The 18,547-nt window shown below is 39.0% G+C and overlaps 1 protein-coding gene across 2 annotated transcripts in view; it reads right to left on the minus strand.

The window, feature by feature from the left end:
• LOC117305073 (ankyrin repeat and BTB/POZ domain-containing protein BTBD11-like) overlaps positions 1-10,413 on the minus strand; it is a 46,185-nt gene extending 35,772 nt beyond the window's left edge. For both annotated transcript variants that reach the window (XM_033789799.1, XM_033789797.1), the window contains exons 1-2: positions 10,227-10,413; positions 5,432-6,449 (exon numbers count right to left, since the gene is read on the minus strand). In XM_033789799.1, coding sequence (XP_033645690.1) covers positions 5,432-6,329 — 898 coding nt within the window. In that variant the 5' untranslated portion in view covers positions 6,330-6,449; positions 10,227-10,413. The remainder of the gene's footprint in view (positions 1-5,431; positions 6,450-10,226) is intronic.
• Between the last annotated feature and the right edge of the window lie 8,134 nt (positions 10,414-18,547).

Genomic DNA, 18,547 nt, shown 5'->3' on the forward strand with positions numbered 1-18,547 from the left:
TGTTTCAACAATCCTATATTTCGAACCCCACTCAGGCCTGATACTTCACAGAGGCAACAAAAGTGATTGCCTCCATGCCTCCTGGTCATTGCGTTGGTGCCCTTAAAATGCTCTAATAGTCTAAATTACCAGCACCACTATGTTTCAACAATCCTATATTTCGAACCCCACTCAGGCCTGATACTTCACAGAGAGCTACAAAAGTGATTGCCTCCATGCCCCCTGGTCGTTGCCTTGGTGCCTTTAAAATGCTCTAGTAGCAATTGACAATTTACTCTGTGCCCTTCACCAAGGAGAAAATGCCTTAGTGCCCTTGCCCTTCAAAATTGAAGCATATAAGCCCGTCAACTAGTACTACGTGTATGCTAGGGTTGGAATAGGAATATGAATAGGAAAATACACAAAGTGTGTCGGAACAATCAAAAACTATACTGTACTGTTACATCACAAATTCTCTCTTAATATCACTCGATTCCAACTCTCCAAGTTGTATGATTCGACCGCAATGCTGTGCGATTTGTGCCTACGCACCACTTACTACTCTCAGATCTCACTTCAAGACAACTCTAACTGCCATTCCTCCAGGCCAACACTTTACTCCTCACACATCTCAAGATCATCTTCAAGATCGACTTCTTGCATAGGAACACGCCTCTAGGGTTTCATCTTTTATCAACTTCAGGCCCCAAGAAACCATGTTAGTAGTGAAATAATGCTTGAGGACACACAGGAAACAAAATTGTACCACTTAATTCACTTCAACAAGTGCACATTTCATTACTGTTCTTGACATATTGAAAATAGGCATACATGTCAAAAACTTTGAGAAGCAAATTTTGACTTCCTCGATTAAAAGCAGAGCAACCCACACATCCTTACAGACCCTGTTTGGTAAATGGACCCCTGGGTGACAACTGAAGAAGTAACCCACCCCCACTATCCTGTTCCCCACCCCCGTTCCCTAACCCTCTGTCAACGTGTCTTTTTATACACAAGATTACATCAGTTTCCTTCTACAACAAGTACCTGAAGAGTAGAGAGGTACAACATCAATCAATGGCAAAATCAGGCTTTGAACTTTGTTCTTGAAGGGGCACGGCAATTGTCCTCTGGTTAGGGGCCCTTCTGAAGGAGTTACAAAGAGTATCCCAACCCCACACTATTCTATTCCCCACCCCATTCCCATACCTTCTGTCAAAGTGTCAAAGTGTCGAACAAAATTGCATCAATTTCCTTCTACATGTACAAGTATTTGAATAGTGTACATCGCCAATCAATTGCAAAATCATGCCCTGAACTTCGCTCTGAAAGGTTACATAAATAGACCGATCCATTAAGCTCCACCCCATTGCGTATTGACCAATCACAACGCAACGAAGGTCCGACACTAAGGTCCGACATGCGTGCACGTATGCTTGGCGCGCGCGGCAGAGTTGTGTAGAAAGGCATTGGAGAGCCCCACGTGTTCTTGCTCACACGTGCATCGTGGGCGGAGCCTACTGGATCGGTCTATTGTCCTAAGGTAAGGGGCACTTAAATTTTATTTTGTATACAGTATTGAAAATCTTAAAAAGGGTATCACAGCAAAAGCACAGAGCATTACGGCAATTTACTAAGCATAAAATGAGTGGGATACCAGTCACAACAATGTATAACTAGAATGTAATTTTGGCTGATAACCTTTTTCTGTTGAGCAATATTTTTTCTGTGCTTAGCAAGTTTTTGTGCTTATTCTTTAAGAAATTGGGCCCAGGTACATGTACCAAATTAAAGAAGTAGATTTTTTTTTAAATCTAACCAACCCTCAGGATGTTGTTGGTTTCTTTTGACCAAAATTGACAGACAAAGGAAATCTTACAGACATTCTCAGATCGGTTCCACTATTTGCCAGAACACAAAACCACCTTCGTAAGGATTGATTGCAAGCTGAAATAGAAACTACCAATTGTAAACATCAAAACAATGATTTCTTTTAAACACATTTTTTTGAAGATGAAAATACTTCCAAGTTGACCTGTAGCACATTTTCTGAGAAACAATTCCTTTTTGCACTAACATCATCTAGACGCAGCACATTTTCTGAGAAACAATTCCTTTTTGCACTAACATCATCTAGACGCAGACCATTTTCTGAGAAACAATTCCTTTTTGCACTAACATCATCTAGACGCAGACCATTTTCTGAGAAACAACATCATCTAGCATGTAAGCCATCTTTAAAGAAATTGGTGAATAAAGTGCCCTCAAAATAATAAAACAACTGTGAGACAAGCTGCTATCTACAAAAAGGTGTGTTTTTCATGTATTAATTCAGAAAACAATTTATCATAAAAGATCTTGCCACAGATCAAGGAAAGGAGAAAATGAATAAATAAAGGACAAGTTTCTTTTACAGTCACCAACACCAAATGCGGCAATCTTCGAACGGCTCTTGTACATGGACCATGCAATATGACTCCTTAAAACATGTAAAATCCATTAAAATTTGAAGCTAGTGTAAGATGAGAATTCTCGTTTTTATAATTTAGGCGAACATTCTAAGGTGCCCTTTGAAATTCGATCTGCAAAATTTTAACTTGATGTCTTTTCCAGCGATGTAGCATTCAACTTTCTCGGTATATCTTCAGTTTTTTCTTCTAATAGCGACATAAAAATGTGATAAAAGCATCAACATCTTAGATAAACTAAAAGCATCAACATCTTGGAGAAACTCAACCATTGTACTGCTTTTCTTATTGATTTCTGGCACATCGGAGGCAAGTGTCATAACGACAGTAAAGGAGGGAAGCTCAGGAAATAATTGGATCAAATTGCTAGAGTTTCAGGACAGGAAGTTAGCGTTATCTAATAAGAATCCAAAATCAATTATTATATTTTAGTGAAAATATATAACCTTGAGTGTCCTGCGAGAAAAAAAAAACCAGTTTACCTAGAATTAGAAGCTAGTATTTATTTCAAAGTAGGAAAGGAAATATAGGTCAATGACCTAGTTACTTGAATCTGAAATTTGTAACAAATTTCAATAATAAAGAGCCAGAAATGTTCACTGATGACCAAATATCGTCACTGTTTTCACAGTGTGATGAATCTGCACCACAGAAATTGTTTGGAGAAAATCGTTTGAAGTTGAATTTTTTTTCAAACTGCTGTGTCAGAGACTATTGATATTTTTTTTTAAGTTGAAGTTGAATTATTTTTCAAACTGCTGTTTCAGAGACTATTGATATTTTTTTTTAAGTTGTACTATGCCAGCATAAAGCAGACTTTCTATACAGAGCTGTCAATGCTTTCAATCTTGCAACATTTGTTGATGAGTTATTAGTTCCTAAACACTGTCATTTTGTGACATCAGTAGAGAAACATGCACGTAGAGCGCTTTTAATGACCAGATGAATCAAGTAAAACCAAATATTTTGTTGTGATGCATTGAATTTTTGCTTCAAAACATGAACTTGTGTGAATCAAACTTTTTCTGCTCTAAACTCGGTGACTACATGTCTATAAATATAAATAGGAAGTATGAAAAGCCAACTAAACCAAATAATCCTAAAGTGGGTGACTTTGTGTTGACTGGGTTAACCGGACCATGACAACCCAAATACCCAACTGGGTTAACCCAACCATGACAACCCGGTCATCAATCAATTATAAGTGGGCACCTACAGGTGTCTGCACTTTGTATTGTAATTTATATTTATAATCCTTTCTTGTTCTGTATCCCTCTCTTGTAACTGTCAGTAACCAAAACAGAGGCAAAACCCAGTCAAACAACGCTGTTTCCTTCGCCTACATTTCATGTTTTGCGTATATTTTGCGTATATTTTGTCAGTTTGCATAAAGTCGCGTTTTTTTAACTATATAAACACTGGTTCTGACACACTGCCATTGTCTGACAAGAAATAAAAAATGATTTGGGGTTGAACAAAGTAAAATTGACAAGAACTGATTTGAACCAACGACATCCGGATTAACGCACCGACACTCTACCAACCTGAGCTTTCTAGCCCTATGTTTGCGGCCTTCCTATTTTTGTCATCTTTGTTCAATGGGATGGGGGGGGGGCGGTGGTGCCAGTCAGAAGCCCTACAGCCATTAACTAACTGTGTGGCCAGGGATCACACCCAAGTTTACAATACAACAAGGAAAGCGGCAGAAACAACAATGAAATCCACAAGGAACAAATCGTCAACTCAGATAGGAAAGTTAGTTATGGAAATCCAAATTTTTTTCATAAAGCATAGAAACTTGCTAAGCACAGAAACAAATTACAAGCGAAACAGATTACCAGCCAAAATACCATACAGCTGCGACTGTTATCCCAACTCAATTCTTGCTTAGCAACAATATTTACGAAGCAGAATTGTCTGCAGGTGGTTTACTCATCATCTTTTCTTCCCACTAACTTGTAACCCACATTGGAGTGTGATATGGGTGGATTATGAATGTTTGAAAGTCCAGCTGGGTCTGAGATCAAAGAGCAATGGTAATAAATAACAACAGTATATGAATAACAGATGAGAAACAGTTGGGCGTTGTTTGGACAGTCAAAGTATTGTACTATTATGAGGTAGTTTCCACACACACATTTGTATTCTAAGTTCTCATTAGGTGAATGTCCTCATTTATATTTGCCAAAAATCAGTAAATCCTAGAGTTAAAATGTGGCTGCTTACACTTAGGCAGACTTTTTAAATGGTTTTCAAAACTGGTACTTGGCCTGCGGACTGTTAGTTTTAAAGGAGATCTCTATGAAGATTTGAATGCTACTTAATTCTGCAGTTTATGAAGGTCAACATGAGAAGGGTTTCCAAATCTAGTCGAAACTGAGAGTGAGAAGTGTACAGCCAGCATTTGTTATCAAGACTTTGATAAAATACCCTCTCCCCTCAAAAATTACCCCACAAGTACCAGCACCTCTTAATACAACTGAAAAATACAGCAAGCATTAAAATGTTGTCAAGATCCTCTTTAGTTCAGACATTCAGACCACAACAAGTGGTGCTACAAGCAAGGTCACCCCTGTGGGAAAAGTATACATGACGACGACTAGACTTCGCCGATAGCTATAAAGCAAGGAATTGCATTTTACTTATATCAAATCAAGGTTAATTGAACCCATATGTTACTAATAAATTAAATGTAAGCAGCTAGGTTAAGAAACAGTCAATCTTAAGGGATTTAAAATTCCACTTGAAAATGATCTGAATTGCAAAACAGACTCAAGCAGCTTTCAAACCCAATTGATAGGGAAATTCTTTTGAAGACGATCAGAGCATACTGATCAAAATGTTGGGTTATCAACCAGTAGATCTTTTCATAACCAACACTCCTCAAAGGAAACGCTCACATGGTGTTACCGCAAACCTCATCTTAAAAGACTATGGATTGATGTCGGGAAAAACTTGTTATTAAAAAAATAAAAAACACTCACCTGAGGAATTCCGTCCACAGATCAGATGCTCGAATGGTTGCATGATTCCCCATAAGTTCATATCATTAGCAATCCCATACTCCAACACCGCCATTGAAAGTTCCCCGTCTGATCTCTCATAATCGACGCAGGCGCGACAAAATATCTCCAGTACCAATGTCTCCATACAGGCCGCTAGATAGACGGCCGCGTGGCTGTGGACGCGTAGCGATATCTTGGTATCGACGAGCCAGCGGTAGAAACGTCCGACGGGAAATATCAGTTCCGATCTTGATTTCTTGCTTTTCTGGTAACATTCCGAACTCATCTGGTATAAGGAGAGAGCACGAAGAGACGACGAAAGACACACCTCTGCCAGCGGTTGGGAAAGAATCAACTTTATAGCAGTGTGGATCTCGTTTTTTGTGCACTTTCCATACATGACGCTCAGACGTTGCGCTTCCTTAGCGATGCGTACTAGAGGGCGCTGTAGAAGATACGACACTCGCTGTATGACATCGTAGGGTACAGTTTTAATGATTTGTCTCGTACGCTCAACCTGTAGTATCCTTGTAATGTGTCTCTCACCCCATGGGACTTTATCGAGTTCTGTCAGACAGTCATGTCGCTCGACGCACTCATAGTCGTCATGGATACTCGTATTGAGAGTGTCTATACTCCCTCTATGGTTACCGCTCGTCCCGTCCCAATCATGTACTGAGCTATGATTAGCTCGACTGCAACGAGACGTTGATGAGTTTCTTGAGACTGATGAGTTGCGAGACGCTGAGGAATTAGAGCGAGAGTTTGAAGAGTGACTCATACTCGTTGTTGAGGATGAGCCAGCCGACTCGTTTGATGTTGGGCTATCCATCTGCATTCGTTCAAAGGCTGAGCTTAAGTTTCCTAAGCCTGCCATTCAATTACAAAAGGAAACTGACACCTAGACAGACTCTCTCTTAATTGACGTCTTTTTACACACCTGTTTTAGCTTCCTAGCTCTCATGTGCTTGTCATGTGGAAAAGGCTCACTCAACTTCTGAAGAAAAATAATTCAAAAGATTCCATAAATATTAATTCCTTAAACAACGTATTCTACAAGTTCTCACAAGGCAAACAGCAAAACTGTGAAAAAGGAATCTTTTGTAGATCCCACTCAGAACCTGCGTACGCAGAAGAAGGAAAAAACCAAGTAATGCTTTGATAAGAGTTTTATTTTTTCAAGAAGCACAAAACTGGGTTTACTAAACCATGACTAAGCCTACATTGGAAAAGCACTGTATCAAGTTTCAAAATTTTATTTAAAACCAAAAGGCATTCAACAGCTAGCAGTATGCATTAGATGTAAATTTTATAAATTGGTTAGTGGAACTCAAGGCGTTTGTTTACAGCGAACACTAATCTTACCAGTATTGGTTGTCAACGATAACAAATCCTTGCCCCCAGCTCAAAAGTAGGAAACAACAGAAATGTCCCTTTTCTTATTCATGATCACCTAGATTCAGGGATTTATTTTCGCTTTCAAGTTTCTGGCGATGACTTTCATTAAAATTAAGGCCAAGTAGAAAAAAAACGCGCTTGCCTGACATCCTTTTTAAGGACCACATTTTTTTCTTCTTTTTTATCCCCCGAAAGACTAAATTTTTAATGTGTTTTCTTCTTCCTTTTTTCAATGATTGATTTCAAATCCACAAAGCCAGCAATTTTTTTTTATTATTGGTTGGGGTTCTTTCCTCCTTAAAAAAAAGAGGAAAAAGAAAAAGAAAAAAAAGGCTCACATCGTCCTGGACAATCAATCAGAAGGTGTGAATTTGTGTACTTGGCTTTTTAGGGATTGTGCTACGACACACAATGTGTATTGTTAATGACAAACAGCAGTTTCATTGTTTGTTTAGTTTTGAAACCCCACTTGTTACAAGATGGATGTCAATTTTTTCAAAGATTTAAGAACCCAAATGCCTTGAGTGATTTATTAGGGTCCCTGGTTTCACTAGCAAAATCCATTAGCAAGTAACAACCACCAAACTGTCGCTTACATTGCGTACTTCTACTAGCATTTTCCCAATGCAATAATGATTGTCTATTTTAGCAGTCAAATTTGGGACCCTAGTTTAGCACTGAACTAGGCAGCCAGAATACTTGAAGAAAATTCTTACTCATATATTTTGTTTTAACTAGTATTTTGCAAGTGGGTGAACGTAAAGGGTGAATGTACAATGTAGAACAAAGAAAATTGGTCGATGACAAGAAGCTGCGATTTTTAAAAGAAATTCTAGGGGTTTTTGTATCAGGATATTGCAAACATTTCTTTTTTTTCAATATCCGTCTTCGAACGAAAAACACAGACAGTCCGGATACGTTGTCGGTAAAACAACAGGAAATTTGGCTAACACCACTTATTTCCAGTTTCGTGTTGAAGGCACTGGATATGTTTGGTAATTGTCAAAGACCGGTATTCTCACTTGATATGTCCCAACATAATAATGCATAGAATAACAAACCTGTGAACATTTGAGCTCATTTGGTCATCGAATTTGCAAGAGATGAAAGAAAAAACACCATGTTGCATTACTTTGTGTGCTTTCAATGCATAATAAAAGGCCTCAGCTGAAGTATTTTATTATTTGAGTGAGAAGTAACCTCTTCTTCAAAAACTATGTTACTTCAGAGGGAGCGGTTTCTCACAATGATCATCAGCTCTCTATTGCTCGTTACCAATTCAGTTTTTATGTCATTCAATTAATACCAATAGTATCTAGTGCCTTTAAATCGAGTCATTTCAATTTCTCTAATAGAGGATGTATCCTGGGGAGTATTGGTGCACATTGGATAATATGATCTCGAACACGAGATAACGCGGAAGTAAAATGACTACCAATAACGTCCATCAAACAAAGGATTGCTGACAGCATCCCCTCGACAGGATGTGAGATGATTTTCTCTCTCTTTGTTTTCTGGAAATTCTAAATCAAATTCATTGTCACTTTATTATAGGTCACTGACTTCTTTTGTTATGAGATTATTTTCCTATTTTTTTTTATGAGGGCCTATAAATTAGCACTGATTTCATGAGAGTCTTGAAAGGAACTTATTCACACCCATGAAATTAGGAGCTTCCTTTCAGAGACCTTGTCCCGAGTGACTGAAAATGCATTGTTCCTAGCACATCAACTTCTTCTTAAGTTTGGAGAATAACAGCGAGACAAACTCTCAAAAGAACATAATCTACCCAGCAAGAAGACACAGTGCTACCGCAAACCAAATACAAAAGTTTAAATTGGCATCGAATAAAAAAATTCCCCCAAAATACTTTTTACAAAGTTCGGAATGTAAGCTCTACAGGTAGCGAAAGTACAAGACCCAAGTTTAGACGACAAAACGCCATACCGATCATTCTAATGACCACACCCACAAACACAACGACTATACTTCAAATCACCACCTGCCCTTAGCTTGCACTTCCTATTCCTAAAGACTACACAAATTCCACGGTAACACTTAACCTGCGGCCAATTATTTTTTGTATCCCGCAAGTCAGAACCTTTCAGAAAAACACCTCAAAAAAAGAGAAATGGTCGACTTCTAGTCACTCATAAAGAAAGCGTCTGTCAGAATTCTGGACTCTTTTCATACTGCGGGTCAAAAAACACCTTTTCTCCCTCTTTTCAATTCTTTTTTTTATCAAAATCGTTTTCAGAAAACCTCAACCCTTGCGGTTGAGCGTCCAATGAAAATAGGATTTGGCTCTAGGTGAGTTTAATCCCCTGAGGATCCAGAAGGCACCATTTGAAGGTTTTTGATGTTTGTGTGAGGGTTAAATACCATTCAGGATTAGTCCTTAGAAATGTTATTGTCAGTGTGCATTTCTGACTACTGAGCTTTCTGACGTCGTCCGCACAAATTGATTCAAGTAAAAGCTCACATAACGGTATAAAAATAGTTTTTTTTAAAGTATCATAAAAAGTGATTGCGATAGCTTTATCATAAAAAAAAAATATCCAATTAGGATTATAAGAAGATGAAAGATGACGGAAAAATATCAAACAAAACGAATATTACAGTATGAAAAACAAAAACACCTAAACAAAGCAAAGAAAAATCAATAAATGAACAGTAAAATATAAAAGAACTTCAATCAAAACTTTATTATCCATACCCCAATGGTATTTTATATTTATCTTTAAAGTTAAGTGTAAATTAGGTAAGTGTACATTGTAAATGTATTTCTATGCAACTCAGTACAGATACTTTTTCAGAATTTGAGTAATAAAAACCTAAGGAAAACAGCTTATCAAATAGTTGAGATGAAACCGTAACCGTAGTCACGTCACGGTTATCATAGTTACTAATCACATTTTCATATGAGCCAATATTAATACTCTTTTGATTAAATTTTGAACACGAAACCCCACACTTGCCCCCGGGTTAAGAAAGGCCAACTCACTAGCCCTAGGTTTTTATGTAACACAATACACTGTATAAATTGCAAAAACACTGCAAAAATATCACATTTCCTGATAATTGTTACAAGTTACATGATCAACCTAGTGCCATTACCAACCACAAACTCTCGTCAAATTTCAAGCTCAAAATGTAAGACTTTGGTCACAACGAAAATGAAACACTAGTCCAGCACTGCAGATGTCCAGACCCATGAATGGTCAAGCGTACCCGCGGGGCGTGTGGCTTGTTTTTTCCCGTGTAGATAATCCCAAGAAAACAAGCCAATACACGTGCGTAACTTGGTTCTTTACATCGGCAAACCATCTCATAAAACAATACAAACACAGCTTTTAATGTGCTCAAATGTACTCACCTTTGGTATCTGTCCATGCTGAGGGTAACATTCTGGATGTAAATGATTTAGTTTCCAAGCAAAAGAACTTCAGAAATGACGGAACTCTCACTAGATTTCCTATTGCTTTTTGTACACGAAATGAAAGCTTTGCACACACACCGTCTAAAAATCGTCTGCAGCACGTCGTTCGCATACAACACACACATTCACATACCGTACGTTCACTTGTTGTGTGTGTGTGAACGCGTGGCATGCATTGAATGCACACAACACACGATCGTCTGGTCACCGACTGTTTATTGCACGTCATTAACAAAAGGACCAATAGAGACACAGAATTTAATAATTTGCATATAACTCGCGCAGTGCTGTCCAATCAGAAAATTATAAGCAACAAAGCAAAGTGCCGATTTGTCAAAGATGCGTGTGGAATAGTTTCTTGGATTTTTTAAAGGCAAAGTTTATTACCTTTGGGTGATGGAACCGTTCAATTGTTTTAATTTAATGCTATTATATAGGCATAATGCAGATAGTTAGTTTTACTATAAAACTATCCTGTGAGAATTTATTTGTTCAACACCTAAAAAGTCAAATAGTTTTGCATTTCATAAGCGATGTATTGTTATTATGATTCAAATTCTTAACAATCATATCCCTTAACAATTATTCAAATTCATTGATGATGTCATGGGGATTATTGTAATAAACTGCACTTCATAGCAAAACCCTCACGTCCACCAACACATGATTCGGAACACGTAACCCATTCCATGAAACTTCCCGGTTGTGGTTTGAATATTCCAAACAATGAGTTAACATTATTTTCAGTTCCAAACTTTGCTTTTCTAATGGTGCGTAAATCAAAAAATAATTACAAATGACTTTGACAATTATACTCTGGATAAAGGTTGTAGTACACATGACAGAGCAAAAGATATTCATGTGACAACTCGTCACTTTTTCGACAGCAATATAACTGGTGTCCCTTGCTTGATTTTAGCATGGCTGTAAAAGTGTAGCAATGTTTGACAAGATTTTGCAACAGAAATTGGACACTAGGCCTGGAGTTTGTGACGTTTTCACACGAGATAAGTTTTGTAAATGTTTACAACCATACTACAATATTAGCAAGGGACCCTTGCTAAATTGCTCTCGTGTAAAAAGGGGCCCAATATGGTTGATTGAGGCTTACTTTGTACATTACACACTGTGCTTTGTATGAAACTGCAAAATCTGTGGCCCTAAATCCTGATCATAAATCGCCATAGCTTTCTCTGTCAGGGAAAGGCCACGAGAGACAATTTTAGGAAACCAGTTCCAGGCAATCTCAAAGCTATGGCGACATACGCGAGAGATCACTCTCTGTGTTTAATCTGACGATCGTGCCGACTGCAAAGTTTATTTTCACAACTGTAGTCCTATCTATATGAGATATCAAATACTATCATACCTATGATGTCACGAGTGTATAATCACATTAAACAAATAAGGTAAAAATCCCTCACATCATATCTCTTCAATGATGTCAGATAGTTATTTGGAAAATGGTGACATAAACAAAACAATCACATTCCAAATTGTCACCTGATTTCAAAATAAACTGATCTAAATTTCATTTCTCAGTTAATTTGTAAGTTAGTTTTTAATGCTCATTTTCACCCTCTTTTCATCTCCCTAAGAAATCAATGTATCAGGCTTTGGTTCCGAGTTTGACATAAAATAAATGAAAAAAGAGAAAAAGAGGAAAATTCGTGTGATCCAAAATTTTGGTCAAAATTACCAAGAAATATCGCGTAAAAAAAAATAGCCTGACCCATAAATGGGGCAGCGCGGCAGCGCCCTCACCGGGCAATAACGTGTCAATTATTACACGCCATGAAGTTTCTAGAGGGGAGCATTGGTGACCAATATTGTATAAAACCTGTAAGCAAACAAACACGCAAAAAGAGCGTAGCATTTGGTGACCATAGTGTCCAACATCATAAAGCATATAAGCATACAAACTTGCTACGTACTACAAATTAATGTGGTTTAAAACCAGTGGACACTATTGGTAATTGTCAAAGACTAGTCTTCTCACTTGGTGTAGCTCAACATATGCATACAATACCAAACATGTGTAAATTTGAGCGCGATCGGTCGTCGGAGTTGCGAGATAACTATGAAAGAAAAAAACACCCTTGTCACACGAAGTTGTGTGCTTTCAGATGGTTGATTTCGAGACCTCAAGTTCTAAACTTGGGGTCTCGAAATCAAATTCGTGGAAAATAACTTCTTTCTCAAAAACTACGTCACTTCAGAGGGAGCCGTTTCATGTTGTATGCTATCAACCTCTCCCCATTACTCTTTACCAAGTACGGTTTTATGCCAATAACTATTTTGAGTAATTACCAATAGTGTCCATTGCCTTTAACAGAAACTGATTACCAGCCAAAACTCCATAAGGTTTTCATTTTCGCAATTGTTGCCCACTAGTTTTTGCCTCAGCAAACACACTTGCTAAGCAGTTAATTTCTGCTTAACAGAGTATGAAATTGACCAAGTCTCTTACACATTAATATTAGTTTGAGCATTGTGTAACTTCTGCTTAGTTACGCATTCACAACAACAACCTCGGGCTTCACTTTAATTAGAAAATCCTTTTCGGGCAATAAGCAATGACGTCATGAGAGACCATGTTACATGTAAAGTACACTGTCAGATACAACAAATTATTCATTTATTTGTAATTTGTTCATCTTCATTCCATTATAAATTGCATACAATCCTCTCGTGTAATTCACTTCTCATCTTTGATTTAAGAAGACATCCCGTCTCTTAAAAAATTTCTTGAGATGGAATTCTCATCAGATAGTGCGAAGGTGGAAATGCGATCCGAAGTGTTTGTTTTAACCGTACTCAGGGTTGAAAACGACATGAGTAATTGGACACCCACATGAATTAAACGAGGGGTGAATAACATTGGACTGTCAAGGGAACGAGGATGTGTTGCTCACTAAACTACCCCCCCCAACCTGCGGCTTTATGCGCATGTCTCAGTGAAGGGGGGCTTGGAGTAAAGCTAATTTTAAAAACATCAGGACATTATCTGTATAACTGTTGTTCAATATTATTAATGAGGAATTTCCTGAAAATATTTTAGCTTGAAGACTACCATCAACCCATCTGGTGTGTGAACTATACCTGGTATGGGATGGGGTGTAGTGGGGTTGGGGGGGTTGGGGGGGGGGGTGGTGGGGGGGGGGGGGGGGGGGGGGTGGGGGTGCGGGGGGGGGGGGGGGGTGGGGGGGCTGTTTGGGTTTGCCTTTCCTTACCTGCCAGATCTAAGACCCCGGTTCGAATCACGCCAGGAGTACTATGTGGATTGAGCAGTCCATTAAACCTGATTGCGTAGGTTTTCTCTTGGATTAATTTTCCGGGGTTTTCCTTCCACATCTACAATTGAAACTTCTTTCCCTGTCTTCATACACTTGGGTTCTTGGCTAATGTGATATAGTTTTTTTTCTGAGAGAGTGGCTTCGCAACCAGAATTATATGAAATGAAATTAACTGGTGCTGCATGCATCAGACCTGTTTGGGTGTTTCGACTGACCAGATGAATAAAACACACAAGAGCTACTAGTGGTCGTCTACAAATATTAATGACAGTGAATTATTGCCAATAATAAATCGCCATCTGAAATCCCAATGCGGCCGCTAAGTGGCACGTTCAACCCACGTATCGGCCATCTTTCATTTCTTACAATCTCCGTCTAAATAGTAATGCACTTAAGTTGATCAGATCATCCACGCTCCATCGATTCTGAATTTTACTTCTTCTATGGGGGAATTAAGAAACTGGTAAATAACAAAGCTGGTGAACTTCGCTCCGTAAATTCATGTCAAGGGCATAGACCTAACCTAAAATCGAATTACATGTTATTAAAAACCCAATAATTAGTTCAAGGATTGGAGGGTGACCAAATTAAGTTATGGTCCATTTGAAATGCCCCCCCCCCCCCAGCGTGCCTCCATCCCAACCATTAATTGCTTCTCTATACCCAGGAGTAGTCGATCTGTCGTTTTGTATTCACATTGCAGGCATACGATCAATAAACAAAACATGTTTTACAAAGTTCCAAAGATTTAAGCATTCTACAAACCTTAGCGACACTACTCCTAAAATCAAACCCGGTCTTCTGACTAGGAAACTCCTCCCCGGCCGCCCTAACCCACTTGACCGTAAATCACACCCATTTGACGGCGCATCATTCAGAGCATGCACGCCTCGTGTTTTCCGTATCTCCGTCTACAAGATCTTACATCAACAAACTTCAGCAGGCTAATGTATTACTCCTCTAACGGTCAGTCAACCATTATCTCAAGACAGTGAAGTCGAAGAGACGTCCCCCCTATCATAACACACTCTCAGCAAAGGGGTCGAGGTGGAAAAACAACGGCGATAGAAACAGTATCTTATCAACCAGAAGAAACAACCATTCAGCTTCAAGAGTCACCGTGACAACGTAGGTTACTATGCTCTGGAAATAGTATACATGGAAATAGTGCGACGGTTAGGAAGGCATGTAGACCGCTTATGTGTTACTTGAGTGGTAGGGGAGTCATGGCAGTTATAATAAAACATTCCGACGGCTCCTATACAGAACCTTCCGGATCACATTTTCCCCCTTCTGCAGGACCAACTTCATATTGCCTGTTAGCAAAACACGTTAAGTACAGAAAAATGCTGCTTAGCAGAAGCAGGTTACAAGCCAATATTTCATACGGTTTATACTGTTGCCTCCGGTGCCCAACTCAATTTTCTGAGCAACATTTTCTGCTAAAAACTATTATGAAATTGGGCCCTGCTCGCTGCAACCTCATGCTTACATAGAGGGCGCCCTAACTGAGTGGATGGTCTCGACTCCTGCATTAAATTGAAACCTTCAAATGTGACCTGCACTCAATTTTGCCTAAGCATACCGACAAAAACAATCCATGGCTCTCTACCTTTACCACGTGGTTCCAACATGTCTTCAAGATGTCCCATTATTACATTCACCTGCACCACGTGCAAGTCACATGATATCCCAGACAGTTTGCAAACACTTCTAAACATATCCGAACAGATCAATATCTCTACACCTTGCTAAAAGTCAACAGTATCGAATGATGTACAACGAGGTTTTCAATTCATCATTTTCCTTACAAGATATGGAGACATAGTTTGGGTAATTGTTCATTTTGGACTCGTCGAAGCCCAGGGCCAAATTCCATAAAGCCCAAATTTCATAAAGTTTACAATGTGGCAACTGGTGCCCCACTCAATTTCTGCTCAACAAAGAATTTTTTTAAGCAAAATTTTCTGCCAAACTCGGGAAATTGTGACCTACACCCCTTGCATATCGTGCAGCGCACTCATAAATGCGTCTATCTTGTCAGCCATTTTGGTGAGTCAAATAACGCACTTCTCAGCCTCACTCGAGAAACATCAAACTTTAAAATTTAAAAACAAGTCATTGACAACAATGTTGACGACTTTTCGCTGGGCCCAGAGCCTTCATACCTTTCTCGCGGGGCCTATCACAAACAACTCTTTAGTGCGCAGTTCCTTTATATGCGCAAGGGGGTTTTAGCCTGAAATAATAAGAGAGAAATAAATTAAAAGAAAACAGAAAAAGGTGTTTAACTTGAACACATCACTGGGTCAACAATCTCTACTTCCCTGTGTTTGCGTCCCAGTTTATATTCTCCGTTACTTTATCCCCCTTTTTGACACACAATTAGAATCGACGTTTTTCGTTACCATGGGAACCACATAGAGGACAATACCCCAGAGTCGTATGTTCATCTCTTATGAAGTCAAGTCTTTGTCACATCGGAATAAAAAGGGTAATTTTTGAAAGCAATATTTTGACGAGAAGGCGACCAAAATACATAATCATGGTTTATAATGGAAATGTAAGAATGACCTGTAAACAAATCTTTAGAATTTAAAAATCAGACTCAAAGCAAACTTAGTTTATGGATAACCTTAGAAAAATTCTCACTAGAGACAGTTTTTTCAGATTTTAAGAATGTACAAAGGTTTAAGATTAAAAAGTAATACAGATTTTGAGATAATGTTGGTTGTATGTATTAACCGAAATAAGCTGGTGCGTTTTTTATACAAATTTTATTAGGTTTTCTTAAATATGACTTAGTTACACATTGAGTCGTGTTTGTTTAACATGAAAACCAACTAACCAACAAGCAAACTAACAAACAAACACCCCAACGAACGAGTATACAAACAAACAAAAGACTGAAATTCGAAGATAGAAAGACAGATAGACAGACAGACAGACGGACAGACATACGAAGAAAGTTAAACCTAACGCGGCAATACAGCGCACATGATTTGAAATTGAAAAAAAAAAAATAACACGATATAGAAAATGTATTTTTTCATGTACCCACACATAAAAAATATGAAGAAAAAAAATTCCCTTTCTATTCAAAAGATCTTTATCCCAATCCATCTCCCTCTGGACTGAGACTCGACAGAGAAAATTGTGCAAAAATAAAAGTGCATTATATCATCGTCTCCCTCTTTTTGATAAAAAAGGAGAATTTTTTGAAGTCGAGTTTCAGACTCGTTGGAAATATAATCCGTGTGTTTTCCCATTGGGAAATGGCCAGTTAAATTATTTAAGATCGATCCCCAGTCTACTTGTCGCACCAGGCATTAACGTTCGTGCAAAATCTGAGGCCACGTGGAAAATAAATGTTGTTTAAGGGGCCTGAGTTCAATGCCCTATATAGAATTGGAGTAATGTATTTTAGTTTTTACAAACAGAATAGCGAAGAGACACGGGGAAGATGCTGCACGGGTCACCGAATGTTCAGCCGTGTACGTCCCTAAAGGCGGTTATGGCTCTGACTACGGTCGGCTACGAATGGCTTGCCGTGTAATTTGTGTTGAAGTATCTATTAGGACGCCCTTAGTAACACCTCGGTAGCCATACAGCCGTAGCCATGAGCTGTAGCAGCCCACTCGGAAAGTAACTTTCCACCGAGGCCGAGTTTCAAATTAGACGCGGTACCCCATCCGTGTTACCGTACCGTTTACAATGGAGGTCGTCAGGGAACCATACTTGCATATAGAGAACAATGGGCAGTGCGGTAAAATGATGCAGCGAGATCGTACACTACTGGGAACGAGGTTGATATTCAAATGGAAAAGATGAACATGACATCTTGTTTTTTCCTCGTTCCAAACACTGAGTCTCGGGAGGAACTTTACTCATAATGCTATAACTACTTAGAAAAACATAACTTTTTAGCATTATGATTGTTTTTTGTTAAGTCACTTATTTCCAGAAACATGTTCACAAAATATTGCTAATTGTTGCGGATTCCTTTTCCCTGCCACCGCATACAGGACCCTTTATTTATAGAGTGTCCCAATTGTTTTGTTCTTGGGGTTGCCTTTGTTTTTCGGAGTAAAAGAGGCAGGTCCATTGTGCCCCCCTCTGGTTTCGCCACTGTAAGTTTCTCCAAGCTATAGGCTCCAACAGGCAAAACCAGAAAAATAAACCGGACAGACTGACCGATGGCATTACTCGACAAACCGCACCCGTCAAACAGCGCGTTCTTCCCCATGAGTCCCTGGTGTGCCCCGGTGATGCAAATTTGAGCGATACTTATAAAAATCACCGATTCTGATCTAGTTCCTGGGGCATTTTTTATTTATCTTGATATCCAAACCTCGAGGGATTGCCGATATGAGTATCTATTGTTCATTCCCTGACGCTCCCGAGAAGCGCCCCATGGGGATTGCTAATAACGCGGAGACCGTCGCCGGGGAAGCGCGCTTTTATACGGTAGACACTCAGCAGCCATTTCCCCCTCTCATTCTCGGAGTGTCGGGCCGCCAGGCAAAAGCGCATTATCTTTTACATCCCTTTTCTTCTTCGTTCTTTCTTCTTCATGACAGATTGCCTCGGCTTACAACAACTTTGATTCTAAAAGCCGGAAAAACATCGAACTTTTTTTCTCATTTTGTTTTATGAACGGCCGTAAGATATTGAAATCACATTAACGGATGAAACGAGAAAGCTTATCTTACATCATAGATGAGGCTAATTGAGCCTATACACTTAACATCATCTGACAGGAATACGAATCAAGAATCAAAACTTCGACATTGGATGTTTATATTGAACGCGATCAACTTGGGCCAAATTTCATGGCTCTGGTTCATCCATAGAGTAAGGACAGTTACTCTATGGTTCATCGCCGAATTCTGCGCCAAAACGATCACCATTCTCGGTAAGCGCGAAATTTCTGCGCTAGCTGTATAAGCGTATTATGCCTAG

The sequence above is a fragment of the Asterias rubens genome, chromosome 22 (assembly GCF_902459465.1).
Source record: "Asterias rubens chromosome 22, eAstRub1.3, whole genome shotgun sequence".
Classification (NCBI taxonomy): domain Eukaryota; kingdom Metazoa; phylum Echinodermata; class Asteroidea; order Forcipulatida; family Asteriidae; genus Asterias; species Asterias rubens.